The sequence below is a fragment of the Lagopus muta genome, chromosome 33 (genome assembly GCF_023343835.1).
Source record: "Lagopus muta isolate bLagMut1 chromosome 33, bLagMut1 primary, whole genome shotgun sequence".
Lineage (NCBI taxonomy): Eukaryota > Metazoa > Chordata > Aves > Galliformes > Phasianidae > Lagopus > Lagopus muta.
The window spans coordinates 174931-202310 of record NC_064465.1 but is presented as its reverse complement, the minus strand read 5'-3'; the positions used below and the strand labels follow the sequence as shown (position 1 = coordinate 202310).

Genomic DNA, 27380 nt, shown 5'->3' with positions numbered 1-27380 from the left:
GGGGGGGGGACCCTATAGGGTCTGTGGGGGAAGAAGGGGCAGCTATGGGGTGGGGGGGGCTCTATGGGGTGGGGGAGTCGGATATGGGGTGGGGGGGCATCTATAGGGCCTATGGGTCGGCTATGGGGTGGGGGGCTCTATGGGGTCTATGGGGGAAGAGGGGGTGGCTATAGGGTTGGGGGGGGGGGCTCTATGGGGTGGGGGGGGACCCTATAGGGTCAGTAGGGGAAGAGGGGGTGGCTACGGGGTGAAGAGGGGGGCTTTATGGGGTGGGGGGGGGCATCTATAGGGTCTGTGGGATCGGCTATGGGGTGGGGGGGTCGGATATAGGGTGGGGGGGGACGCTATAGGGTCTGTGGGGGAAGAGGGGGCGGCTATAGGGTTGGGGGGGGCTCTATGGGGTGGGGGAGGGGCTATGGGGTGGGAGGGACCCTATAGGGTCAGTGGGGGAAGAGGGGGCAGCTATGGGGTGGGGAGGGGGGCTCTATGGGGTGGGGGGGCATCTATAGGGTCTGTGGGGTCGGCCTATGGGGTGGGGGAGTGGCTATGGGGTGGGGGGGGGACCCTATAGGGTCTGTGGGGGAAGAAGGGGCAGCTATGGGGTGTGGGGGGGGCTCTATGGGGTGGGGGAGTCGGATATGGGGTGGGGGGGCATCTATAGGACCTATGGGTCGGCTATGGGGTGGGGGGCTCTATGGGGTCTATGGGGGAAGAGAGTCGGCTATAGGGTTGGGGGGGGGGCTCTATGGGGTGGGGGGGTCGGCTATGGGGTGGGGGGCCTCTATGGGGCAGGGGTTCCTATAGGGTCTGTGGGGGGGTCTGTGGGGTGGGCAAGGATCCTATAGGGGCGATGGGGGGCGGCTATGGGGTGGGGGGGATCCTATAGGGTCAGTGGGGGAAGAGGGGGCGGCTATGGGGTGGGGGAGCGGGTATGGGGTGGGGGGGACCCTACGGAGTGGGGGGTTTGGATATAGGGTGGGGGGGCGAACCTATAGGGTCTATAGGATCGGCTATGGGGTGGGGGGGTCGGCTATGGGGTGGGCGGGCTCTATGGGGTCTATGGGGGAAGAGGGGGCGGCTATAGGGTTGGGGGGCTCTATGGGGTGGGGGGGTCGGATATGGGGTCGGGCCATCTATAGGGCCTATGGGATCGGCTATGGGGTGGGGAACACTATAGGGTCTATGGAGGGGCCCTATGGGGTGGGGGGCACTTATGGGGGCAGTGGGGTTTGGGGGGGGCAGCTATGGGGGGAATCTATGGGGGGGGGTTCTATGGGGTGGGGGGGGTCGGATATAGGGTGGGGGGCTCTATAGGGTGGGGGGGGCACCTATAGGGTCTATGGGAGTGGCTATGGGGTGGGCAAGGATCCTATAGGGGCGATGGGGGGCGGCTATGGGGTGGGGGGGACCCTATAGGGTCAGTGGGGGAAGAGGGGGCGGCTATGGGGTGGGGAGGGGGGCTCTATGGGGTGGGGGGGGGCATCTATAGGGTCTGTGGGGTCGGCCTATGGGGTGGGGGGGCTCTATGGGGCAGGGGGGGCACCTATAGGGCAATGAGGGGGTCTGTGGGGTGGGTAAGGATCCTATAGGGTCTATAGGGGGCGGCTGTGGGGTGGGGGGGCTCTATAGGGTGCAGGGGTCGGATATGGGGTGGGGAGGGCACCTATAGGGTCTATGGGATCGGCTATGGGGTGGGGGGGCTCTATGGGGCGGGGGGCTCCTATGGGGTCTGTGGGGGGCGGCTATGGGGTGGGCAGGGAGCCTATAGGGGAGATGGGGGGCGGCTATGGGGTGGGGGGGTCGGATATGGGGTGGGGGGGGCGGATATAGGGTGGGGGGGCACCTATAGGGTCTGTGGGATCGGCTATGGGGTGGGGGCTCTATGGGGTAGGGGTTTGGATATGGGGTGTGGGGCTCTATAGGGTGGGGGGGCACCTATAGGGTCTATGGGAGCGGCTATGGGACGGGGGGGCTCCTATAGGGTCTCTGGGGGGGTCTATGGGGTGGGCAGGGAGCCTATAGGGGCGCTTGTAGGGGCGGCTGTGGGGTTGGGGTTTGGCTATGGGGTGGGGGGGGACCCTATAGGGTCTGTGGGGGAAGAGGGGGGGACTATGGGGTGGGGAGGTCGGATATAGGGTGGGGGGGGCACTTATAGGGGCAATGGGGGGCGGCTATGGGGTGGGGAGGGGGGCTCTATGGGGTCTATGGGGGAAGAAGGGGCAGCTATAGGGTTGGAGGGGGCTCTATGGGGTGGGGGGGTCGGATATAGGGTGGGGGGGCATCTATAGGGCCTATGGGATCGGCTATGGGGTGGGGGGCTCCCATAGGGTCTGTGGGGGGGTCTGTGGGGTGGGCAAGGATCCTATAGGGGCGATGGGGGGCGGCTATGGGGTGGGGGGGACCCTATAGGGTCAGTGGGGGAAGAGGGGGCGGCTATGGGGTGGGGAGGGGAGCTCTATGGGGTGGGGGGGCATCCATAGGGTCTGTGGGGTCGGCCTATGGGGTGGGGGGGCTCTATGGGGCAGGGGGGGCACCTATAGGGCAATGAGGGGGTCTGTGGGGTGGGCAAGGATCCTATAGGGTCTATAGGGGGCGGCTGTGGGGTGGGGGGGCTCTATAGGGTGCAGGGGTCGGATATGGGGTGGGGAGGGCACCTATAGGGTCTATGGGATCGGCTATGGGGTGGGGGGGCTTTATGGGGCGGGGGGCTCCTATAGGGTCTGTGGGGGGCGGCTATGGGGTGGGCAGGGAGCCTATAGGGGAGATGGGGGGCGGCTATGGGGTGGGGGGGTCGGATTTGGGGTGGGGGGGGACTTATAGGGGCGATGGGGGGCGGCTGTGGGGCGGGAGGGGGTGGATATGGGGGGGGTTGTGGGGTCTGTGGGGTCTCTGTGGGATTTCAGTGGGGCACAGCGGGGTTTCTATGGGTCTCTATGGGGCTCTATGGGGTCTCTATGGGGCTCTATGGGGTCTCTATGGGTCTCTATGGGGCTCTATGGGGCTCTATGGGTCTCTATGGGGCTCTATGGGGCTCTGTGGGTCTCTATGGGTCTCTATGGGGCTCTATGGGGCTCTATGGGGCTCTATGGGGCTCTATGGGTCTCTACGGGGGCTCTATGGGGCTCTATGGGGCTCTATGGGGCTCTATGGGGCTCTATGGGTTCCTATGGGGCTCTATGGGGCTCTAAGGGGCTCTATGGGGCTCTATGGGTCTCTATGGGGCTCTATGGGGCTCTATGGGGCTCTATGGGGTCTCTATGGGTCTCTATGGGGCTCTATGGGGCTCTGTGGGTCTCTATGGGTGTCTGTGGGGTCTCTATGGGGCTCTATGGGGCTCTATGGGGTCTCTATGGGGCTCTATGGGGCTCTATGGGGCTCTATGGCTCTCTATGGGGTCTCTATGGGTCTCTATGGGGCTCTATGGGTCTCTATGGGGCTCTATGGGGCTCTATGGGTCTCTATGGGGCTCTATGGGGCTCTGTGGGTCTCTATGGGTGTCTGTGGGGTCTCTATGGGGCTCTGTGGGGCTCTATGGGGCTCTATGGGGTCTCTATGGGTCTCTATGGGGCTCTGTGGGGCTCTATGGGGCTCTATGGGGTCTCTATGGGTCTCTATGGGGCTCTATGGGGTGTCTATGGGGCTCTATGGGGCTCTATGGGTTCCTATGGGGCTCTGTGGGTCTCTATGGGTCTCTATGGGGTCTCTATGGGTCTCTATGGGGCTCTATGGGGTCTCTATGGGGCTCTATGGGGTCTCTATGGGTCTCTATGGGGTCTCTATGGGTCTCTATGGGTCTCTGTGGGGCTCTATGGGTCTCTATGGGTCTCTATGGGGCTCTATGGGGCTCTATGGGGATCTATGGGTTTCTATGGGGCTCTATGGGGTCTCTGTGGGTCTCTGTGGGGCTCTATGGGTCTCTATGGGGCTCTATGGGGTCTCTATGGGGTATCTATGGGGCTCTGTGGGGCTCTATGGGTCTCTATGGGGCTCTATGGGGTCTCTATGGGGCTCTATGGGGCTCTATGGGGCTCTATGGGTTTCTATGGGGCTCTATGGGGCTCTATGGGGTCTCTGTGGGGCCCTATGGGTCTCTATGGGGCTCTATGGGTCTCTATGGGGCTCTATGGGGCTCTATGGGGCTCTATGGGGCTCTATGGGGTCTCTATGGGGCTCTATGGGGCTCTATGGGTCCCTATGGGTCTCTATGGGTCTCTATGGGGTCTCTATGGGTTTCTATGGGGCTCTATGGGGTCTCTATGGGGCTCTATGGGGTCTCTATGGGTCTCTATGGGTCTCTATGGGGCTCTATGGGGCTCTGTGGGTCTCTATGGGTCTCTATGGGGTCTCTATGGGGCTCTATGGGGCTCTATGGGTCTCTATGGAGTCTCTATGGGTCTCTATGGGTCTCTATGGGGTCTCTATGGGGCTCTGTGGGGCTCTATGGGGGTCTATGGGTCTCTATGGGGTCTCTATGGGGCTCTATGGGTCCCTATGGGGTCTCTATGGGGCTCTATGGGGCTCTATGGGTCTCTATGGGTCTCTATGGGGCTCTATGGGGCTCTATGGGTCTCTATGGGGTCTCTATGGGGTCTCTATGGGTCTCTATGGGGTCTCTATGGGGTCTCTATGGGTCTCTATGGGTCTCTATGGGTCTCTATGGGGCTCTATGGGGCTCTATGGGGCTCTATGGGGCTCTATGGGGTCTCTATGGGGTCTCTATGGGGCTCTATGGGTCTATGGGGCTCTATGGGGTCTCTATGGGGGCTCTATGGGTCTCTATGGGGCTCTATGGGCTCTATGGGGTCTCTATGGGGCTCTATGGGTCTCTATGGGGCTCTATGGGGCTCTATGGGTCTCTATGGGGCTCTATGGGGCTCTATGGGTCTCTATGGGGTCTCTATGGGTCTCTATGGGGCTCTATGGGGTCTCTGTGGGTCCCTATGGGGTCTCTATGGGGCTCTATGGGTCCCTATGGGGCTCTAAGGGGCTCTATGGGGCTCTATGGGGTCTCTATGGGTCTCTATGGGTCTCTATGGGGCTCTATGGGGCTCTATGGGGCTCTATGGGTCTCTATGGGTCTCTATGGGGCTCTATGGGGCTCTATGGGTCTCTATGGGGTCTCTATGGGGTCTCTATGGGTCTCTATGGGTCTCTATGGGGTCTCTATGGGGTCTCTATGGGGCTCTATGGGGCTCTATGGGGTCTCTATGGGGTCTCTATGGGGTCTCTATGGGTCTCTATGGGTCTCTATGGGTCTCTATGGGGCTCTATGGGGTCTCTATGGGGTCTCTATGGGGCTCTATGGGGCTCTATGGGGTCTCTATGGGGTCTCTATGGGGTCTCTATGGGGCTCTATGGGGTCTCTATGGGGTCTCTATGGGGTCTCTATGGGTCTCTATGGGTCTCTATGGGGCTCTATGGGGCTCTATGGGGTCTCTATGGGGCTCTATGGGGTCTCTATGGGGTCTCTATGGGGTCTCTATGGATCTCTATGGGTCTCTATGGGTCTCTATGGGTCTCTATGGGGCTCTATGGGGCTCTATGGGTCTCTATGGGTCTCTATGGGGTCTCTATGGGGCTCTATGGGGCTCTATGGGGCTCTATGGGTCTCTATGGGTCTCTATGGGGCTCTATGGGGCTCTATGGGGTCTCTGTGGGTCCCTATGGGGTCTCTATGGGTCTCTATGGGGCTCTATGGGTCTCTATGGGTCTCTATGGGGTCTCTATGGGGCTCTATGGGTCTCTATGGGTCTCTATGGGGCTCTATGGGGCTCTATGGGTCTCTATGGGTCTCTATGGGGTCTCTATGGGGCTCTATGGGGCTCTATGGGGCTCTATGGGTCTCTATGGGTCTCTATGGGGCTCTATGGGGCTCTATGGGGTCTCTGTGGGTCCCTATGGGGTCTCTATGGGTCTCTATGGGGCTCTATGGGGCTCTATGGGTCTCTATGGGTCTCTATGGGGCTCTATGGGTCTCTATGGGGTCTCTGTGGGTCCCTATGGGGTCTCTATGGGGCTCTATGGGTCTCTATGGGGCTCTATGGGGCTCTATGGGGCTCTATGGGGTCCCTATGGGGTTCCTATGGGGTTTCTATGGGGTCCCTATGGGGTTCCTATGGGGTTCCTATGGGGTTTCTATGGGGTTCTATGGGGTTTCTATGGGGTTTCTATGGGGTTCTATGGGGTTCCTATGGGGTCCCTATGGTTCCTATGGGTTCCTATGGGGTTTCTATGGGGTTTCTATGGGGTCCCTATGGGGTTTCTATGGGGTTTCTATGGGGTCCCTATGGGGTCCCTATGGGTTCCTATGGGGTTCCTATGGGGTTCCTATGGGTTCCTATGGGGTCCCTATGGGGTTCCTATGGGGTTCTATGGGGTTTCTATGGGGTTTCTATGGGGTCCCTATGGGGTTTCTATGGGGTTCCTATGGGGTTTCTATGGGGTTCCTATGGGGTCTCTATGGGGTTCCTATGGGGTTCTATGGGGTTCCTATGGGGTTTCTATGGGGTCCCTATGGGGTTCCTATGGGGTTCTATGGGGTTTCTGTGGGGTTTCTATGGGGTTCTATGGGGTCCCTATGGGGTTCTATGGGGTTCCTATGGGTTCCTATGGGTTTCTATGGGGTCCCTATGGGGTTTCTATGGGGTCCCTATGGGGTTTCTATGGGGTTCCTATGGGGTTTCTGTGGGGTTTCTATCGGGTCCCTATGGGGTCCCTATGGGGTTCCTATGGGGTTTCTATGGGGTTCCTATGGGGTTTCTATGGGGTTCCTATGGGTTCCTATGGGGTTCCTATGGGGTTTCTATGGGGTTCCTATGGGGTCCGTATGGGGTTTCTATGGGGTTCTATGGGGTTTCTATGGGGTTTCTATGGGGTCCCTATGGGGTTTCTATGGGTTTCTATGGGGTTTCTATGGGGTCCCTATGGGGTCCCTATGGTTCCTATGGGGTTTCTATGGGTTCCTATGGTTTCTATGGGGTTTCTATGGGGTCCCTATGGGGTTTCTATGGGGTTTCTATGGGGTCCCTATGGGGTTCCTATGGGTCCCTATGGGGTTTCTATGGGGTCCCTATGGGTCCCTATGGGGTTTCTATGGGGTCCCTATGGGGTCCCTATGGGTTCCTATGGGGTTTCTATGGGGTCCCTATGGGTCCCTATGGGGTTTCTATGGGGTTCCTATGGGGTCCCTATGGGTTCCTATGGGGTTTCTATGGGGTTCCTATGGGGTCCCTATGGGGTCCCTATGGGGTTTCTATGGGGTTCCTATGGGGTTTCTATGGGGTCCCTATGGGGTTTCTATGGGGTTTCTATGGGGTTCCTATGGGGTCCCTATGGGGTTTCTATGGGGTTCCTATGGGGTTCCTATGGGGTTTCTATGGGGTCCCTATGGGGTTCCTATGGGGTTCCTATGGGGTTTCTATGGGGTTCTATGGGGTTTCTATGGGGTTTCTATGGGGTTTCTATGGGGTCCCTATGGTTCCTATGGGGTTTCTATGGGGTTCCTATGGGGTTTCTATGGGGTTCCTATGGGGTCCCTATGGGGTTTCTATGGGGTCCCTATGGGGTCCCTATGGGGTCCCTATGGGGTTTCTATGGGGTTCTATGGGGTTTCTATGGGGTTCCTATGGGGTTTCTATGGGGTTCTATGGGGTTTCTATGGGGTTTCTATGGGGTTCTATGGGGTCCCTATGGGGTCCCTATGGGGTCCCTATGGGGTTTCTATGGGGCTCTATGGGGTCTCTATGGGTCCCTATGGGGTTCCTATGGGGTCCCTATGGGGTTTCTATGGGGTCCCTATGGGTCCCTATGGTTTCTATGGGGTTTCTATGGGTCTCTGCCCCATAGGGTGAAGCTGTTTCGGGGTAAATCTGTGCACGGCGACGTGGAGCTGCGTGTGGAGCAGGTGGGGAGCGGGACCCCCCCCAAATATGGGACCCCCCCCCAAATCAGGGACCCCCCCCAAATATGGGACCCCCCCCCAAATATGGGACCCCCCCCCCAAATCCGGGACCCCCCCCAAATATGGGACCCCCCCCAAATCAGGGACCCCCCCCCAAATCAGGGACCCCCCCCAAATATGGGACCCCCCCCCAAATCCGGGACCCCCCCCAAATATGGGACCCCCCCCCAAATCAGGGACCCCCCCCAAATATGGGACCCCCCCAATTCAGGGACCCCCCCCCAAATATGGGACCCCCCCCCAAATCAGGGACCCCCCCAATTCAGGGACCCCCCCCAAATCAGGGACCCCCCCCAATTCTGGGACCCCCCCCAAATTCTGGGCCCCCCCCCCCAAATTCTGCCCCCCCCCCCAAAATTTAGGGAACCCCCCCCACATTCTGGGACCCCATGGATTTATGGTCTGCCCCATAGATTGGGGGTCGGCCCCATAGATTGGGGGTCGGCCCCATAGATTCAGGGTCTGCCCCATCGATTTATGGTCGGTCCCATAGATCACTGGCTCTGCCCCATAGATTCGGGCTCTGCCCCATAGATTCGGGGTCGGCCCCATAGATTAGGGGGCTGCCCCATAGATTCTGGGTCGGCCCCATAGATTCAGGGTCTGCCCCATAGATTTATGGTCGGTCCCATAGATTTGGCATCTGCCCCATGGATTCGGGGTCTGCCCCATAGATTCGGGGTCGGCCCCATAGATTAGGGGTCTGCCCCATAGATTCGGGCTCTGCCCCATGGATTCGAGGTCTGCCCCATAGATTCGGGGTCTGCCCCATAGATTCGGGCTCTGCCCCATAGATTGGGGCTCTGCCCCATAGATTCGGGGTCGGCCCCATAGATTCGGGGTCTGCCCATTGATTCGGGGTCTGCCCCATAGATTGGGGCTCTGCCCCATAGATTCGGGGTTTGCCCAATAGATCCGTGATCTGCCCCATAGATTCGGGCTCTGCCCCATAGATTGGGGCTCTGCCCCATAGATTCGGGGTCTGCCCAATAGATTCGGGGTCTGCCCCATAGATTGGGGGTCTGCCCCATAGATTCGGGGTCTGCCCCATCGATCCGTGGTCTGCCCAATAGATTCGGGGTCTGCCCCATAGATTCAGTGTCTGCCCCATAGATTTGGCATCTGCCCCCATAGATTGGGGCTCTGCCCCATAGATTCGGGGTCTGCCCAATAGATCCGTGGTCTGCCCCATAGATTGGGGCTCTGCCCCATAGATTCGGGGTCTGCCCCATAGATCCGTGGTCTGCCCCATAGATTGGGGCTCTGCCCCATAGATTCGGGGTCTGCCCAATAGATTGGGGGTCTGCCCCATAGATTCGGGGTCTGCCCAATAGATTGGGGGTCTGCCCCATAGATTGGGGGTCTGCCCCATAGATTCGGGGTCTGCCCCATCGATCCGTGGTCTGCCCCATAGATTCGGGGTCTGCCCCATAGATCCGTGGTCTGCCCCATAGATTGGGGCTCTGCCCCATAGATTCAGGGTCTGCCCCATAGATTTGGCATCTGCCCTATAGATTGGGGGTCTGCCCCATAGATTCGGGGTCTGCCCCATAGATTCGGGGTCGGCCCCATAGATTAGGGGGCTGCCCCATAGATTCGGGGTCGGCCCCATAGATTTGGCATCTGCCCCATGGATTCGGGGTCGGCCCCATAGATTTGGCATCTGCCCCATGGATTCGGGGTCGGCCCCATAGATTCGGGCTCTGCCCCATAGATTGGGGCTCTGCCCCATAGATTCGGGGTCTGCCCCATAGATTCAGGCTCTGCCCCATAGATTCGGGCTCTGCCCAATAGATCCGTGGTCTGCCCCATAGATTGGGGCTCTGCCCCATAGATTCGGGCTCTGCCCAATAGATTCGGGGTCTGCCCCATAGATAGACTGGGGCTCTGCCCTATAGATTCGGGCTCTGCCCCATAGATTGGGGCTCTGCCCCATAGATTCGGGGTCTGCCCCATAGATTCGGGGTCTGCCCAATAGATTCGAGCTCTGCCCCATAGATTGGGGCTCTGCCCCATAGATTCAGGCTCTGCCCCATAGATTCGGGCTCTGCCCAATAGATTCAGGGTCTGCCCCATAGATTTATGGTCGGTCCCATAGATTAGGGGTCTGCCCCATAGATTCGGTGTCGGCCCCATAGATTTGGCATCTGCCCCATGGATTCGGGGTCTGCCCCATAGATTTGGCATCTGCCCCATGGATTCGGGGTCTGCCCCATAGATTCGGGCTCTGCCCCATAGATTGGGGCTCTGCCCCATAGATTCGGGGTCTGCCCCATAGATTCGGGGTCTGCCCCATAGATTTGGCATCTGCCCAATAGATCCGTGGTCGGCCCCATAGATTGGGGCTCTGCCCCATAGATTCGGAGTCTGCCCCGTAGATTCTGGGTCTGCCCCATAGATTGGGGCTCTGCCCCATAGATTCGGGCTCTGCCCAATAGATTCGGGGTCTGCCCCATAGATAGACTGGGGCTCTGCCCTATAGATTCGGGCTCTGCCCCATAGATTGGGGCTCTGCCCCATAGATTCGGGGTCTGCCCCATAGATTCGGGGTCTGCCCAATAGATTCGAGCTCTGCCCCATAGATTGGGGCTCTGCCCCATAGATTCAGGCTCTGCCCCATAGATTCGGGCTCTGCCCAATAGATTCAGGGTCTGCCCCATAGATTTATGGTTGGTCCCATAGATTAGGGGTCTGCCCCATAGATTCGGTGTCGGCCCCATAGATTTGGCATCTGCCCCATGGATTCGGGGTCTGCCCCATAGATTTGGCATCTGCCCCATGGATTCGGGGTCTGCCCCATAGATTCGGGCTCTGCCCCATAGATTGGGGCTCTGCCCCATGGATTCGGGGTCTGCCCCATAGATTTGGCATCTGCCCCATGGATTCGGGCTCTGCCCCATAGATTCGGGCTCTGCCCCATAGATCCGTGGGGCAGCCCCATAGATCCGCGCTCCCTCAGGCGCAGTTCTCGGAGCTGTCGTGCCTGGCGTCGTCGCACGGGGCGCTCACGGTCACCATCGAGCCGCAGCGCGGAGCCGTCAGGTGCCGGCCGGGGGGGGGGGGGGGGGGGGTAATTAATGGGGTTTTGGGGTAATTAATGGGGTTTGGGGTAATTAATGGGGTTTGGGGGTAATTAATGGGGTTTGGGGTAATTAATGGGGTTTGGGGGTGTTGGTGGGGGCCATTAATGGGGTGGGGGTCGATTAACAAGAGCAATTAATGGGGTTTGGGCGGGTGAATGGGGGCAATGGGGTTGGGGGGATGAATGGGGTCCATGAATGGGGTTGGGGTCCGTTAATGGGGCTGGGGTCCATTGATGACGTTGGGGTCCGTTAATGGGGTTGGGGTCCATTGATGGCGTTGGGGTCCATGAATGGGGCTGGGGTCCGTTAATGGGGTTGGGGTCCATTGATGGCGTTGGGGTCCGTTAATGGGGTTGGGGAGGATGAATGGGGGTCCCTTAATGGGGCTGGGGTCCATTCATGGGGCTGGGGTCCATTCATGGGGTTGGGGTCCCTTATTGGGGTCCCTTATTGGGGTCCATCCATGGGTTGGGGTCCCTTAATGGGGTTGGGGTCCCTTAATGGGGTTGGGGTCCATCCATGGGTTGGGGTCCCTTATTGGGGTCCCTTATTGGGGTTGGGGTCCCTTATTGCGGTCCCTTAATGGGGTTGGGGTCCCTTATTGGGGTCCCTTATTGGGGTCCCTTATTGGGGCTGGGGTCCCTTATTGGGGTTGGGGTCCCTTATTGGGGTTGGGGTCCATCCATGGGTTGGGGTCCCTTATTGGGGTTGGGGTCCCTTATTGGGGTCCCTTATTGGGGTCCCTTATTGCGGTCCCTTAATGGGGTTGGGGTCCCTTATTGGGGTCCCTTATTGGGGTTGGGGTCCCTTATTGCGGTCCCTTAATGGGGTTGGGGTCCCTTATTGGGGTCCCTTATTGGGGTCCCTTATTGGGGCTGGGGTCCCTTATTGGGGTTGGGGTCCCTTATTGGGGTTGGGATCCATCCATGGGTTGGGGTCCCTTATTGGGGTTGGGGTCCCTTATTGGGGTCCCTTATTGGGGTCCCTTATTGCGGTCCCTTAATGGGGTTGGGGTCCCTTATTGGGGTCCCTTATTGGGGTTGGGGTCCCTTATTGGGGTCTCTTATTGGGGTCCCTTAATGGGGCTGGGGTCCCTTAATGGGGTCCATCCATGGGTTGGGGTCCCTTATTGGGGTCCCTTATTGGGGTCCATCCATGGGTTGGGGTCCCTTATTGGGGTTGGGGTCCCTTATTGGGGTCCCTTATTGGGGTCCCCTATTGGGGTCCCTTATTGGGGTCCCTTATTGGGGTTGGGGTCCCTTATTGGGGTCCCTTATTGGGGTCCCTTATTGGGGTCCCTTATTGGCGTCCCTTATTGGGGTCCCTTATTGGGGTTGGGGTCCCTTATTGGGGTCCCTTATTGGGGTTGGGGTCCCTTAATGGGGTTGGGGTCCCTTATTGAGGTCCCTTATTGGGGTTGGGGTCCCTTATTGGGGTCCCTTATTGGGGTCCCTTAATGGGGCTGGGGTCCCTTATTGGGGTCCCTTAATGGGGTCCCTTATTGGGGTCCGTTATTGGGGTTGGGGTCCCTTATTGGGGTCCCTTATTGGGGTCCCTTAATGGGGTTGGGGTCCCTTATTGGGGTCCCCTATTGGGGTCCCTTATTGGGGTCCCTTATTGGGGTCCCTTATTGGGGTCCCTTATTGGGGCTGGGGTCCCTTATTGGGGTCCCTTATTGGGGTCCCTTATTGGGGTCCATCCATGGGTTGGGGTCCCTTATTGGGGTCCCTTAATGGGGTTGGGGTCCCTTATTGGGGTCCCTTATTGGGGTTGGGGTCCCTTAATGGGGTTGGGGTCCCTTAATGGGGCTGAGGTCCATCCATGGGTTGGGGTCCCTTATTGGGGTTGGGGTCCCTTAGTGGGGTCCCTTATTGGGGTCCCTTATTGGGGTCCCTTAATGGGGTCCCTTATTGGGGTTGGGGTCCCTTATTGGGGTCCCTTATTGGGGTTGGGGTCCCTTAATGGGGTTGGGGTCCCTTATTGGTGTTGGGGTCCCTTAGTGGGGTCCCTTATTGGGGTTGGGGTCCCTTATTGGGGTCCCTTAATGGGGTTGGGGTCCCTTATTGGGGCTGGGGTCCATCCATGGGTTGGGGTCCCTTAATGGGGTTGGGGTCCATCCATGGGTTGGGGTCCATTTATGGGTTGGGATCCCTTATTGGGGTCCATCCACGGGTTGGGGTCCCTTATTGGGGTCCCTTAATGGGGTCCATCCATGGGTTGGGGTCCTTTAATGGGGTTGGGGTCCCTTAATGGGGCTGGGGCCCCTTATTGGGGCTGGGGTCCCTTATTGGGGTCCCTTATTGGGGTCCCTTATTGGGGTTGGGGTCCCTTAATGGGGCTGGGGTCCATCCATGGGTTGGGGTCCCTTATTGGGGTTGGGGTCCCTTATTCCGGTCCCTTATTGGGGTCCCTTATTGGGGTCCCTTATTGGGGTCCCTTATTGGGGTTGGGGTCCCTTATTGGGGTCCCTTATTGGGGTTGGGGTCCCTTAATGGGGCTGGGGTCCATCCATGGGTTGGGGTCCCTTATTGGGGTCCCTTATTGCGGTCCCTTACTGGGGTCCCTTATTGGGGTTGGGGTCCCTTATTGGGGTCCCTTATTGGGGTCCCTTATTGGGGTTGGGGTCCCTTATTGGGGTCCCTTATTGGGGTTGGGGTCCCTTAATGGGGTTGGGGTCCCTTATTGAGGTCCCTTATTGGGGTTGGGGTCCCTTATTGGGGTCCCTTATTGGGGTCCCTTATTGGGGCTGGGGTCCCGTATTGCGGTCCCTTATTCCGGTCCCTTATTGGGGCTGGGGTCCCTTATTGGGGTCCCGTATTGGGGTCCCTTATCGGAGTTGGGGTCCCTTATTGGGGCTGGGGTCCCTTATTCCAGTCCCTTATTGGGGTCCCTTATTGGGGTTGGGGTCCCTTAATGGGGTTGGGGTCCCTTATTGGGGTCCCATAATGGGGTCCCTTATTGGGGTCCCTTATTGGGGTTGGGGTCCCTTATTGGGGTCCCTTATTGGGGTCCCTTATTGGGGTCCCTTAATGGGGTTGGGGTCCCTTATTGGGGTTGGGGTCCCTTATTGGGGTCCCATAATGGGGTCCCTTATTGGGGTCCCTTATTGGGGTTGGGGTCCCTTATTGGGGTCCCTTATTGGGGTCCCTTATTACGGTCCCTTATTGGGGCTGGGGTCCCTTATTGAGGTCCCTTATTGGGGTCCCTTATTGGGGTCCCTTATTGGGGTTGGGGTCCCTTATTGGGGCTGGGATCCCTTATTGGGGTCCCTTATTGGGGTTGGGGTCCCTTATTGGGGTCCCTTATTGGGGTCCCTTATTGCGGTCCCTTATTGGGGTCCCTTATTGGGGCTGGGGTCCCTTATTGGGGTCCCTTATTGGGGTTGGGGTCCCTTATTGGGGTCCCTTATTGGGGTTGGGGTCCCTTATTGGGGTCCCTTATTGGGGTTGGGGTCCCTTATTGGGGTCCCTTATTACGGTCCCTTATTGGGGTCCCTTATTGGGGCTGGGGTCCCTTATTGGGGTCCCTTATTGGGGTTGGGGTCCCTTAATGGGGCTGGGGTCTCTTATTGGGGTCCCTTATTGGGGTTGGGGTCCCTTATTGGGGTCCCTTATTGGGGTCCCTTATTGGGGCTGGGGTCCCTTATTGGGGTTGGGGTCCCTTATTGGGGTCCCTTATTGGGGTCCCTTATTGGGGTTGGGGTCCCTAAATGGGGTTGGGGTCCCTTATTACGGTCCCTTATTGGGGTTGGGGTCCCCTGTTGGGGTCCCTTATTGGGGTCCCTTATTGGGGTCCCGTATTGGGGTCCCTTATTGGGGTCCCTTATTGGGGTTGGGGTCCCTTAATGGGGCTGGGGTCTCTTATTGGGGTCCCTTATTGGGGTCCCTTATTGGGGTCCCTTATTGGGGTCCATCCATGGGTTGGGGTCCCTTAATGGGGTTGGGGTCCCTTATTCCGGTCCCTTATTGGGGTCCCTTATTGGGGTCCCTTATTACGGTCCCTTATTGGGGTTGGGGTCCCTTAATGGGGCTGGGGTCCATCCATGGGTTGGGGTCCCATAATGGGGTCCCTTATTGGGGTCCCTTATTGGGGTCCCTTATTGGGGTTGGGGTCCCTTATTGGGGTTGGGGTCCCTTATTGGGGTCCCCTATTGGGGTCCCTTAATGGGGTTGGGGTCCCTTATTGGGGTCCCGTATTGGGGTCCCTTATTGGGGCTGGGGTCCCTTATTGGGGTCCCTTATTGGGGTTGGGGTCCCTTAATGGGGCTGGGGTCCATCCATGGGTTGGGGTCCCTTATTGGGGTCCCTTAATGGGGTTGGGGTCCCTTATTGCGGTCCCTTATTGCTGTCCCTTATTGGGGCTGGGGTCCCTTATTGCGGTCCCGTATTGGGGTCCCTTATTGGGGTTGGGGTCCCTTATTGGGGTTGGGGTCCCTTAATGGGGTTGGGGTCCCTTATTGGGGTTGGGGTCCCTTACTGGGGTCCCTTATTGGGGTTGGGGTCCCTTATTGGGGTTGGGGTCCCTTATTGGGGTCCCTTAATGGGGCTGGGGTCTCTTATTGGGGTCCCTTATTGGGGTCCCTTATTGGGGCTGGGGTCCGTTATTGGGGTCCCTTATTGGGGCTGGGGTCTCTTATTGGGGTCCCTTATTGGGGTCCCTTATTGGGGCTGGGGTCCCTTATTGGGGTCCCTTATTGGGGCTGGGGTCCCTTATTGGGGTCCCTTATTGGGGTTGGGGTCCCTTATCGGAGTTGGGGTCCCTTACTGGGGCTGGGGTCCCTTATTGGGGTCCCTTATTGGGGTTGGGGTCCCTTATTGGGGTCCCTTAATGGGGTTGGGGTCCATCCATGGGTTGGGGTCCCTTAATGGGGCTGGGGTCCCTTATTACGGTCCCTTATCGGGGTCCCTTATTACGGTCCCTTATTGGGGTTGGGGTCCCTTATTGGGGTCCCTTATTGGGGTCCCTTATTGGGGTTGGGGTCCCTTATTGGGGTCCCTTATTGGGGTCCTTTATTGGGGCTGGGGTCCCTTATTGGGGTCCCTTATTGGGGTTGGGGTCCCTTATTGGGGTCCCTTAATGGGGTTGGGGTCCCTTATTGGGGTCCCTTATTGGGGGTTGGGGTCCCTTATTGGGGTCCCTTACTGGGGTCCCTTATTGGGGTTGGGGTCCCTTATTGGGGTCCCTTAATGGGGTTGGGGTCCCTTATTGGGGTCCCTTATTGAGGTCCCTTTATTGGGGTCCCTTAATGGGGTCCCTTATTCCGGTCCCTTATTGGGGTTGGGGTCCCTTATTGCGGTCCCTTATTGAGGTCCCTTAATGGGGTTGGGGTCCCTTATTGGGGTCCCTTATTGGGGTCCCTTATTACGGTCCCTTATTGGGGTTGGGGACCCTTATTGGGGTCCCTTATTACGGTCCCTTATTGGGGTCCCCTATTGGGGTCCCTTATCGGGGTCCCTTATTCCGGTCCCTTATTGCGGTCCCTTATTCCGGTCCCTTATTGGGGTCCCTTATTGGGGTTGGGGTCCCTTATTGGGGTCCCTTATTGGGGTCCCTTATTGGGGTCCCGTATTGGGGTCCCTTATTGGGGCTGGGGTCCCGTATTGGGGTTGGGGTCCCCTATTGGGGTCCCTTATTCCGGTCCCTTATTCCGGTCCCTTATTGCGGTCCCTTATTGGGGTTGGGGTCCCCTATTGGGTTCCCTTATTGCTGTCCCTTATTCCGTTCCCTTATGGGGGCTGCGCTCCGTGCTTCCAGGCGGCTCCGTCCCGACTTCGTGCTGCTCCGCGAGGCGCCGCTCGGCGGCCCTGGGGGGGCGGCGGGGCGCTTCATCACCGGGCTGCTGCTCGGCGGCGTCCCCGCCTCCACCCCGCTGAGCGCCGCCATCACCGCCGCCAACCCGGCCGCTGCGGTGAGGGGGGGGGGGGGAGATAATGGGAGATACTGGGATGTAATGGGAGGGACTGGGAGGGACTGGGATGGAATGGGAGGGGATGGGAGGACAGGGAAGGGGGATGGGGGGGGGACTGGGAGATACTGGGAGGGACTGGGAGGGCACTGGGGGGGGACTGGGAGATACTGGGATGTAATGGGAGGGACTGGGAGATACTGGGAGATACTGGGAGATACTGGGATGTAATGGGAGATACTGGGAGATACTGGGAGGGACTGGGAGATACTGGGATGTAATGGGAGGGACTGGGAAGGGGATGGGAGGGGGGTGGTGGGGAAGGGAGGGGGTGGGGGGGACTGGGAGACACTGGGAGGGACTGGGGGGGACTGGGTTGTAATGGGAGATACTGGGAGGGACTGGGAGATACTGGGAAGGGGATGGGAGAGGGTGGTGGGGGAGGGAGGGGGTGGGGGGGACTGGGAGATACTGGGATGTAATGGGAGATACTGGGAGGGACTGGGAGGGGGATGGGATGTAATGGGAGATACTGGGAGATACTGGGATGTAATGGGAGGGACTGGGAGGGACTGGGAGGGGGGTGGGAGGGGAGGGGATGGGAGTGGGGGGGGACTGGGAGATACTGGGAGGGACTGGGATGTAATGGGAGATACTGGGAGGGACTGGGAGATACTGGGATGTAATGGGAGATACTGGGAGGGACTGGGAGATACTGGGATGTAATGGGAGGGGATGGGAGATACTGGGATGTAATGGGAGATACTGGGAGATACTGGGAGGGGACTGGGAGATACTGGGAGATACTGGGAGGGGACTGGGAGATACTGGGATGTAATGGGAGGGACTGGGATGTAATGGGAGATACTGGGAGGGGCTGGGAGGGACTGGGAGATACTGGGAAGGGGATGGGAGGGGGTGGTGGGGGAGGGAGGGGGTGGGGGGGACTGGGAGACACTGGGAGGGACTGGGAGATACTGGGATGTAATGGGAGGGGATGGGAGATAATGGGAGATACTGGGAGGGGACTGGGAGGAACTGGGAGGGGGTGTGGGGGACTGGGAGATACTGGGAGGGACTGGGAGGGCACTGGGGGGGACTGGGGGGCATTGGGGGGGGATGGGATGTAATGGGGGGGACTGGGGGGGACTGGGAGGGGGGTGAGAGGGGAGGGGGGTGGGATGTAATGGGGGGGACTGGGAGATACTGGGAGATACTGGGAGGGCAGGGAAGGGGGATGGGGGGACTGGGATATACTGGGATATACTGGGAGGGGGATGGGAGGGGGGGATGGGAGTGGGAGGAACTGGGAGGGACTGGGATGTAATGGGAGATACTGGAGATACTGGGAGGGTGGGGGGGGGGACTGGGGGGGGAGGGGAATGGGAGGGGGATAGGAGGGGGTGGGGGGGACTGGGAGATACTGGGAGGGGACTGGGAGGGACTGGGAGGGGGTGGGGGGAACTGGGAAGGGAGTGGGAGGGGACTGGGTTATACTGGGAGGGGACTGGGAGGAACTGGGGGGGAATGGGAGGGGGGGAGGGGGTGGGAGAGGATGGAGGAACTGGGATATACTGGGATATACTGGGATATACTGGGATATACTGGGATATACTGGGATATACTGGGATATGCTGGGAGAAGAATGGGAGGGACTGGGATGTACTGGGAGGAACTGGGACTGGAATTGGGATATACTGGGAGGGGACTGGGAGGGACTGGGAGGGACTGGGAGGGGACTGGGTTATACTGGGATATACTGGGATGTATTGGGAGGGACTTGGAGGGGGCGGGGAAGAGACTGGGATGAACTGGGATGAACTGGGAGGGGGTGGGAGGGAGATGGGAGGGAGATGGGGCCGTGGTGGGCCGCACTGGGTGATACTGGGCCGCACTGGGTGATACTGGGCCGCACTGGGTGATACTGGGCTGTACTGGGTGATACTGGGCTGCACTGGGTGATACTGGGCCGCACTGGGTGATACTGGGCTGTACTGGGTGATACTGGGCCGCACTGGGTGATACTGGGCCGTACTGGGTGATACTGGGCTGTACTGGGTGATACTGGGCCGCACTGGGTGATACTGGGCTGTACTGGGTGATACTGGGCCGCACTGGGTGATACTGGGCCGTACTGGGTGATACTGGGCCGCACTGGGTGATACTGGGCCGTACTGGGTGATACTGGGCCGCACTGGGTGATACTGGGCTGTACTGGGTGATACTGGGCCGCACTGGGTGATACTGGGCTGTACTGGTGATACTGGGCCACACTGGGTGATACTGGGCTGTACTGGGTGATACTGGGCCACACTGGGTGATACTGGGCCGCACTGGGTGATACTGGGCTGTACTGGGTGATACTGGGCCGCACTGGGTGATACTGGGCTGTACTGGGTGATACTGGGCCGTACTGGGTGATACTGGGCCGTACTGGGTGATACTGGGCTGTACTGGGTGATACTGGGCCGTACTGGGTGATACTGGGCCGCACTGGGTGATACTGGGCTGTGCTGGGTGATACTGGGCCCGCACTGGGTGATACTGGGCCGTACTGGGTGATACTGGGCTGCACTGGATGATACTGGGCCACACTGGGTGATACTGGGCTGTACTGGGTGATACTGGGCTGCACTGGGTGATACTGGGCCGCACTGGGTGATACTGGGCTGTACTGGGTGATACTGGGGCCGTACTGGGTGATACTGGGCTGCACTGGGTGATACTGGGCCGTACTGGGTGATACTGGGCCGTACTGGGTGATACTGGGCTGCACTGGGTGATACTGGGCCGCACTGGGTGATACTGGGCTGCACTGGGTGATACTGGGCCGTACTGGGTGATACTGGGCCGCACTGGGTGATACTGGTTTATACTGGGAGTCGCCCCCCCCCCCCCCACAGCTGGCGCAGGCCATGCAGCTGCAGAAGGAGCTGGGATCTGAGCGCTTCCCCATGGCGCCCCTGCGCTTCTGCCACCGGCCGCGGGCACTGGTTTGTACTGGAGGCACTGGGAGGGACTGGGATGGATTGGGAGGGAACTGGGAGGGGACTGGGATGGACTGGGGGGGGACTGGGAGGCACTGGGAGGCACTGGGATGGACTGGGATGGATTGGGATGGACTGGGATGGACTGGGAGGGAACTGGGAGGGACTGGGATGGACTGGGAGATACTGGGATATACTGGGAGGTAACTGGGAGGGCACTGGAGGGGACTGGGATATACTGGGAGGAGATTGGCACGTACTGGGATATACTGGGATATACTGGGACTGCTCTGTACTGGTCTGTACTGGTCCGTATTGGGCTGTACTGGTCTGTACTGGTCCTTACTGGTCCATACTGATCCATACTGGTCCATACTGGTCTGTACTGGTCCATACTGGTCCGTACTGGTCTGTACTGGGCTGTACTAGTCTGTACTGGTCCATACTGGTCCATACTGGGCCATACTGGTTCATACTGGTCCATACTGGTCCATACTGGTCCATACTGGGCCGTACTGGTCCATACTGGTCCATATTGGTCCATATTGGTCCATACTGGTCCGTACTGGTCCGTACTGGGCTGTACTGGTTCATACTGGTCCATACTGGTCCATACTGGTCCATACTGGGCTGTACTGGTTCATACTGGTCCATACTGGTCCATACTGGTCCATACTGGTCTGTACTGGTCCATACTGGTCCGTACTGGTCTGTACTGGGCTGTACTAGTCTGTACTGGTCCATACTGGTCCATACTGGGCCATACTGGTTCATACTGGTCCATACTGGTCCATACTGGTCCATACTGGGCCGTACTGGTCCATACTGGTCCATATTGGTCCATATTGGTCCATACTGGTCCGTACTGGTCCGTACTGGTCTGTACTGGTTCATACTGGTCCATACTGGTCCATACTGGTCCATACTGGGCTGTACTGGTTCATACTGGTCCATACTGGTTCATACTGGTCCATACGGGTCCATACTGGTCCGTACTGGTCCATACTGGTTCATACTGGTCCATACTGGTCTGTACTGGTCCGTACTGGTCCATACTGGGCTGTACTGGTTCACACTGGTCCATACTGGTCCATACTGGTCCGTACTGGTCTGTACTGGTCCATACTGGGCTGTACTGGTCCATACTGGTCCATACTGGGTCCATACTGGTTCATACTGGTCCATACTGGGCTGTACTGGTCCGTACTGGTCTGTACTGGTCCATACTGGTCCATACTGGTTCATACTGGTCTCTACTGGTCCACAGCTGACGGCCCCCCACCTTCCCCATGCTGGTGACGCTAAGCCCCGCCCCCGGGGGCGTGGACACGGTGAGGCTCCGCCCCCTTTGTCCCCACTGACCGAGGGCGGGGTCAACAAGGAAAGGGGCGTGGCTTTGAGAAGGGGGCGGGGCTTAAGAAAATGGGGAGGGGGTGTGGCCTAGGGGCGAGATGGTGCATAAGTGGGCGTGTCCTACGGGGAGGAGGCGTGGCCTAAGGGGCGTGTTTCCACGGGAGGGGCGTGGCCTTACTGAATGGGGGCGTGGTCTCAGGAAAGGAGGCGTGGCCAAAGACCAGGGAGCAGTCAATCAAAAAAAGGGGGCGTGACCGAAGGGAAGGGGGGGGTTGGGCCTGAAGAAGGGAAGGGGCGTGGCCTGAAGGGTGGGCGTGGCCTAAGATGGAAGCGTCGCGTCAGGGGGCGGGGCTTAAGGTGGAGTATGATAGGAAAGGGGCGTGGCCTAGGAGAAGGGGGCGTGGTCTGAGAGCAAAGGGGCGTGGCCTAACCCCCTTCCAGGTTCGTGTGAGCAGCCCCGAGGTGCTGGGGGCGGTGGCGGGGGCCATGGCGGGGGGCCGGGCGGGGGCCGTGGTCCAGGAGGAGCCCCCCAGCGAGGGCAGATTTCGGCTGAGGGTGCAGCGAATCGGGGCCGAGAGCAGAGCCATGCGGTGAGGGGGGGGGATTGGGGGCGGGGGGCATGGGGGGGGAATGGGGGCAGTGGGGTGCATGGGGGGGAAGGGGGCATTGGGGGGAATGGGGGAGGATTGGGGAAGTGGGGGGGAATGGGGGGGCCTGGGGGGGCATTGGGGGGGTTAGGGGGCAATGAGGGGAATGGGGGGAATGGGGAGGAATGGGGGCTGGAGGCTAGGGGGGGATTGGGGGGGCAATGGGGGGGGGAATGAGTGGCATGGGGGCAATGAGGGAGTGGGGGGGCATTGGGAGGTTGGGGAGAATTGGGGGGGGGAGATGGGGGGGCATGGGGGTGTGAGGGGGGAATGGGGAGGAATGGGGGGCTGGAGGCTGGGGGAATTGGGGGGCAATAGGGGGGGTTGGGGGGGGATGGGGGGTTGGGAATGGGGGATTGAGGGGGCAATGGGGGGGAATGGGGGGCAATGGGGGGCTGAGGGCTTGGGGGGCATTGGGGGGAATGGGGGGCATGGGGGGCAGGGGGCATTGGAGGGAATGGGGGGGATTGGGAAAGTGGGGGGGCATTGGGGGGTTAGGGGGCAATGAGGGGGAATGGGGAGGAATGGGGGGTTGGGGGCTGGGGGGGGTTGGGGGGGAATGGAGGGAATGGGGGGGGTGAATTGGGGGAGTGGGGGGGAAATGGGGGGCATGGGGGGGTTGGGGGCAATAGGGGGAATGGGGAGGAATGGGGGGCTGGGGGCTGGGGGAATTGGGGGGGCAATGGGGGGTGTTGGGAGGGATGGGGGGCTTGGGACTGGGGGATTGGGGGGCAATGGGGGGGAATGGGGGGCAATGGGGGCCTGAGGGCTTGGGGGGCATTGGGGGGGAATGGGGGGCATGGGGGCAGTGGGGTGCATGGGGGGGCAGGGGGCATTGGACGGGGTGGGGGGGATTGGGGAAGTGGGGGGAATGGAGGGAATGGGGAGGAATGGGGGGCTGGGGGCTTGGGGGGGGATGGGGGGTTAGGGGGCAATGGGGGGAATGGGGCGGGTGGGGGGGTAATGGGGGGCTGGGGATATTGGGGGCATTGGGGGGAATGGGGGTGTGGGGGGTGAATGGGGAAAGTGGGGGAATGGGGGGGGTTGGGAATGGGGCATTGGGGGCAATGGGGAGAATGGGGGGGTTGGGGGCAGTGGGGTGCATGGGGGGGCAAGGGGGCATTGGGGGGAATGGGGGAGGATTGGGGAAGTGGGGGGGAATGGGGGGCCTGGGGGGGGCATTGGGGGGTTAGGGGGGAATGGGGGGCAATGGGGGGCTGAGGGCTTGGGGGGCATTGGGGGGAATGGGGGGCATGGGGGCAATGGGGTGCATGGGGGGGCAGGGGGCATTGGACGGGGTGGGGGGGATTGGGGAAGTTGGGGGAATGGAGGGAATGGGGAGGAATGGGGGGCTGGGGGCTTGGGGGGGCATGGGGGGTTAGGGGGCAATGGGGGGAATGGGGCGGGTGGGGGGGTAATGGGGGGCTGGGGATATTGGGGGCATTGGGGGGAATGGGGGTGTGGGGGTGAATGGGGAAAGTGGGGGGAATGGGGGGGTTGGGAATGGGGCATTGGGGGCAATGGGGAGAATGGGGGGGTTGGGGGGCAGTGGGGTGCATGGGGGGGCAAGGGGGCATTGGGGGGAATGGGGGAGGATTGGGGAAGTGGGGGGGGAATGGGGGGCCTGGGGGGGCATTGGGGGGTTAGGGGGGAATGGGGGGCAATGGGGGGCTGAGGGCTTGGGGGGCATTGGGGGGAATGGGGGGCATGGGGGCAATGGGGTGCATGGGGGGGCAGGGGGCATTGGACGGGGTGGGGGGGATTGGGGAAGTTGGGGGAATGGAGGGAATGGGGAGGAATGGGGGGCTGGGGGCTTGGGGGGGGCATGGGGGGGTTAGGGGGCAATGGGGGGAATGGGGGCGGGTGGGGGGGTAATGGGGGGGCTGGGGATATTGGGGGCATTGGGGGGAATGGGGGTGTGGGGGTGAATGGGGAAAGTGGGGGAATGGGGGGGTTGGGAATGGGGCATTGGGGGCAATGGGGAGAATGGGGGGGTTGGGGGCAGTGGGGTGCATGGGGGGGCAAGGGGGCATTGGGGGGAATGGGGGAGGATTGGGGAAGTGGGGGGGAATGGGGGGCTTGGGGGGGCATTGGGGGGTTAGGGGGGAATGGGGGGCAATGGGGGGAATGGGGAGGAATGCGGGCTGGAGGCTAGGGGGGGATTGGGGGGCAATGGGGGGGGAATGAGTGGCATGGGGGCAATGAGGGAGTGGGGGGGATTGGGAGGTTGGGGAGGATTGGGGGGGGAGATGGGGGGGCATGGGGGGGTGAGGGGGGAATGGGGAGGAATGGGGGGCTGGAGGCTGGGGGAATTGGGGGGCAATAGGGGGGGTTGGGGGGGATGGGGGGTTGGGAATGGGGGATTGAGGGGGCAATGGGGGGGAATGGGAGGCAATGGGGGGCTGGGGGCTTGGGGGCATTGGGGGGAATGGGGGGCATGGGGGCAGTGGGGTGCATGGGGGGGCAAGGGGCATTGGACGGGGTGGGGGGGATTGGGGAAGTGGGGGGGAACGGGGGGTTAGGGGCAAGTGGGGGGGAATGGGGGAGGAATGGGGGGCTGGAGGCTGGGGGGGGAATTGGAGGGCAATGGGGGGGGTTGGGGGAGATGGGGGGGTTGGGAATGGGAGATTGGGGGGCAATGGGGGGGAATGGGGGTCTGGGGGGGGAATAGGGGGCATGGGGGCAGTAGGGTGCATGGGGGGGCAGGGGGCAATGGGGAGTAATGGGGGGCTGGGGGCTGGGGGGGAATTGGGGGGCAATGGGGGGGGTTGGGGGAGATGGGGGGGTTGGGAATGGGGGATTGGGGGGGAATGGGGGGGAATGGAGGGCAATGAGGGGCTGGGGGCTTGGGGTGCATTGGGGGGAATGGGGGGCAATGGGGGGGTTGGGGGCAATAGGGGGAATGGGGAGGAATGGGGGGCTGGGGGCTGGGGAGGGGCTTGGGGGGCAATGGGGGGGGTTGGGGGGGATGGGGGGGTTAGGAATGGGGGCTTGGGGTGCATTGGGGGGAATGGGGGGCAATGGGGGCAGTGGGGTGCATGGGGGGGCAAGGGGGCATTGGAGGGGGTGGGGGAGATTGGGGAAGTGGGGAATGGGGGGTTGGGGGGGGCATGGGGGGTTAGGGGGCAAATGGGGGGGAATGGGGAGGAATGGGGGGCTGGAGGCTGGGGGAATTGGGGGGCAATGGGGGGGGTTGGGGGGGATGGGAGGTTGGGGAATGGGGGATTGGGGGGCAATGGGGGGGAATGGGGGTCTGGGGGGGAATAGGGGGCATGGGGGCAGTAGGGTGCATGGGGGGGCAGGGGGCACTGGGGGGAATTGGGAGGTTGGGGAGAATGGGGGGGGAGGAAATAGGGGGGGCATGGGGGGGGTTGGGGGCAATGGGGAGTAATGGGGGGCTGGGGGCTGGGGGGGGATTGGGGGGCAATGGGGGGGGTTGGGGGAGATGGGGGGGTTGGGAATGGGGGATTGGGGGGCAATGGGGGGGAATGGAGGGCAATGAGGGGCTGGGGGCTTGGGGTGCATTGGGGGGGAATGGGGGGCAATGGGGGGGTTGGGGGGGATGGGGGGGTTAGGAATGGGGGCTTGGGGTGCATTGGGGGGAATGGGGGGCATGGGGGCAGTGGGGTGTATGGGGGGGGCAAGGGGCATTGGACGGGGGTGGGGGGGATTGGGGAAGTGGGGGGGGGGAACGGGGGGTTGGGGGGGGCATGGGGGGTTAGGGGGTAAATGGGGGGGAATGGGGAGGAATGGGGGGCTGGGGGCTGGGGGGGGGGTTGGGGGGAATGGAGGGAATGGGGGGGGGTGAATTGGGGGAGTGGGGGGGGAATGGGGGGGCAATGGGGGGGTTGGGGGCAATAGGGGGAATGGGGAGGAATGGGGTGGAATGGGGGGCTGGGGGCTGAAGAGGGGCTTGGGGGGCAATGGGGGGGGTTGGGGGGATGGGGGGGTTGGGAATGGGAGATTGGGGGGCAATGGGGGGGAATGGGGGTCTGGGGGGGAATAGGGGGCATGGGGGGCAGTAGGGTGCATGGGGGGGCAGGGGGCACTGGGGGGAATTGGGAGGTTGGGGAGAATGGGGGGGAGAAAATAGGGGGGGCATGGGGGGGTTGGGGGCAATGGGGGGCAATGGGGAGTAATGGGGGGCTGGGGGCTGGGGGGGGATTGGGGGGCAATGGGGGGGGGTTGGGGGAGATGGGGGGGTTGGGAATGGGGGATTGGGGGGCAATGCGGGGGGATGGGGGGCAATGGGGGGCTGGGGGCTTGGGGCATTGGGGGGAAGGGGGTGTGGGGTGTGAATTGGGGGAGTGGGGGGGAATGGGGGGCTTGGGGGGGATGGGAAATGGGGGAATGGGGGTTTGGGGGGCAATGGGGGGGAATGGGGGGGAATGGGGGGCATGGGGGCAGTGGGAGACGTGGGGGGCAGGGGGCATTGGGGGGGTGGGGGGGATGGGGGCATTGGGGGGAATTGGGAGGTTGGGGAGAATTGGGGGGGGCACGGGGGGGTTGGGGGGGCAGTGGGGGGCAGGGGGGGGGAATGGGGGGCTTGGGGGTAATGGGGGGTGTGGGGGCAATTTGGGGGGAGGTGGGGGGAATGGGGGGGTGCCTGTGGGGTGGTGGGGGGGCATTGGGGGAATGGGGGCAATGGGGGGGCAATGGGGGGTTGGGGAGAATGGGGGGGGAATTGGGGGGCGTTGGGGTCTTGGGAGGGGGTGGGAGGGTTGGGAATGGGGGATGGGGAGTGGGGGTCGGGGGGGGTTAGGGGGCAATGGGGGATGGGAATTGGGGGATGGGGGAGTGGGGGTGTTGGGGGGGGGCATGGGGGGCGTTGGGGGCAATGGGGGTGGGGGGGAAATGGGGGGAGATGGGGGGAATGGGGGGTGTGGGGAATGGGGGGGCATTGAGGGAGAATGGGGGGGATTGGGGGAGAATGGGGGGCAATGGGGGGTTGGGGAGAATGGGGGGGAATTGGGGGGCTTTGGGGGGCTTGGGAGGGGGTGGGAGGGTTGGGAATGGGGGATGGGGAGTGGGGGGTCGGGGGGGGCATTGGGGGGGATGGGGGGGAATTGGGGGGGGTGGTGGGGGGAATGGGGGGGCAATGGGGGTATTGGGGAGGGGGGGTGGGGGGAATGAAGGGGTGCATTTGGGGGGGGCGTTTGGGGAATGGGGCGTCTTGGGGGGGTGGGGGGGGCATGAGGGGCTGTGGGGGTATGGGGGGGGGATGGGGGAATTTGGGGGGAACTGGGGGGGGAGAAGGGGGGGCGTGGGGTTGTTAGGGGGGCTGGGGGGATTTGGGGGGGGGGGTCGTGTGGGGAGCGGTGGGGGATGGGGGGCATTGGGGGATGGGGGGACGTTGGGGGCATTGGGGGACTTGTGGGGTTGTGACCCTGCAGCGCCCCATTGGCTGAGCCGGAGAAGATGGAGGCGGTGACCCTGAGCCCTCGG

General features: G+C 61.2%; 1 protein-coding gene across 4 annotated transcripts in view; it reads left to right on the top strand.

Moving 5' to 3' along the window:
- Positions 1-27380, top strand: part of LOC125686203 (shematrin-like protein 2) — a 29259-nt gene extending 1879 nt beyond the window's left edge. Inside the window, exons 2-6 of one of the 4 annotated variants that reach the window (XM_048929948.1) lie at positions 7846-7903; positions 10920-11002; positions 16798-16951; positions 19852-19941; positions 21203-21723. In XM_048929948.1, coding sequence (XP_048785905.1) covers positions 7846-7903; positions 10920-11002; positions 16798-16951; positions 19852-19941; positions 21203-21379 — 562 coding nt within the window. In that variant the 3' untranslated portion in view covers positions 21380-21723. Of the gene's footprint in view, positions 1-6210; positions 7904-10882; positions 11003-16797; positions 16952-19851; positions 19942-20030; positions 21724-27328 lie in introns of those variants that run through there. The other 3 variants (XM_048929945.1, XM_048929946.1, XM_048929947.1) reach the window with 3 other exon arrangements.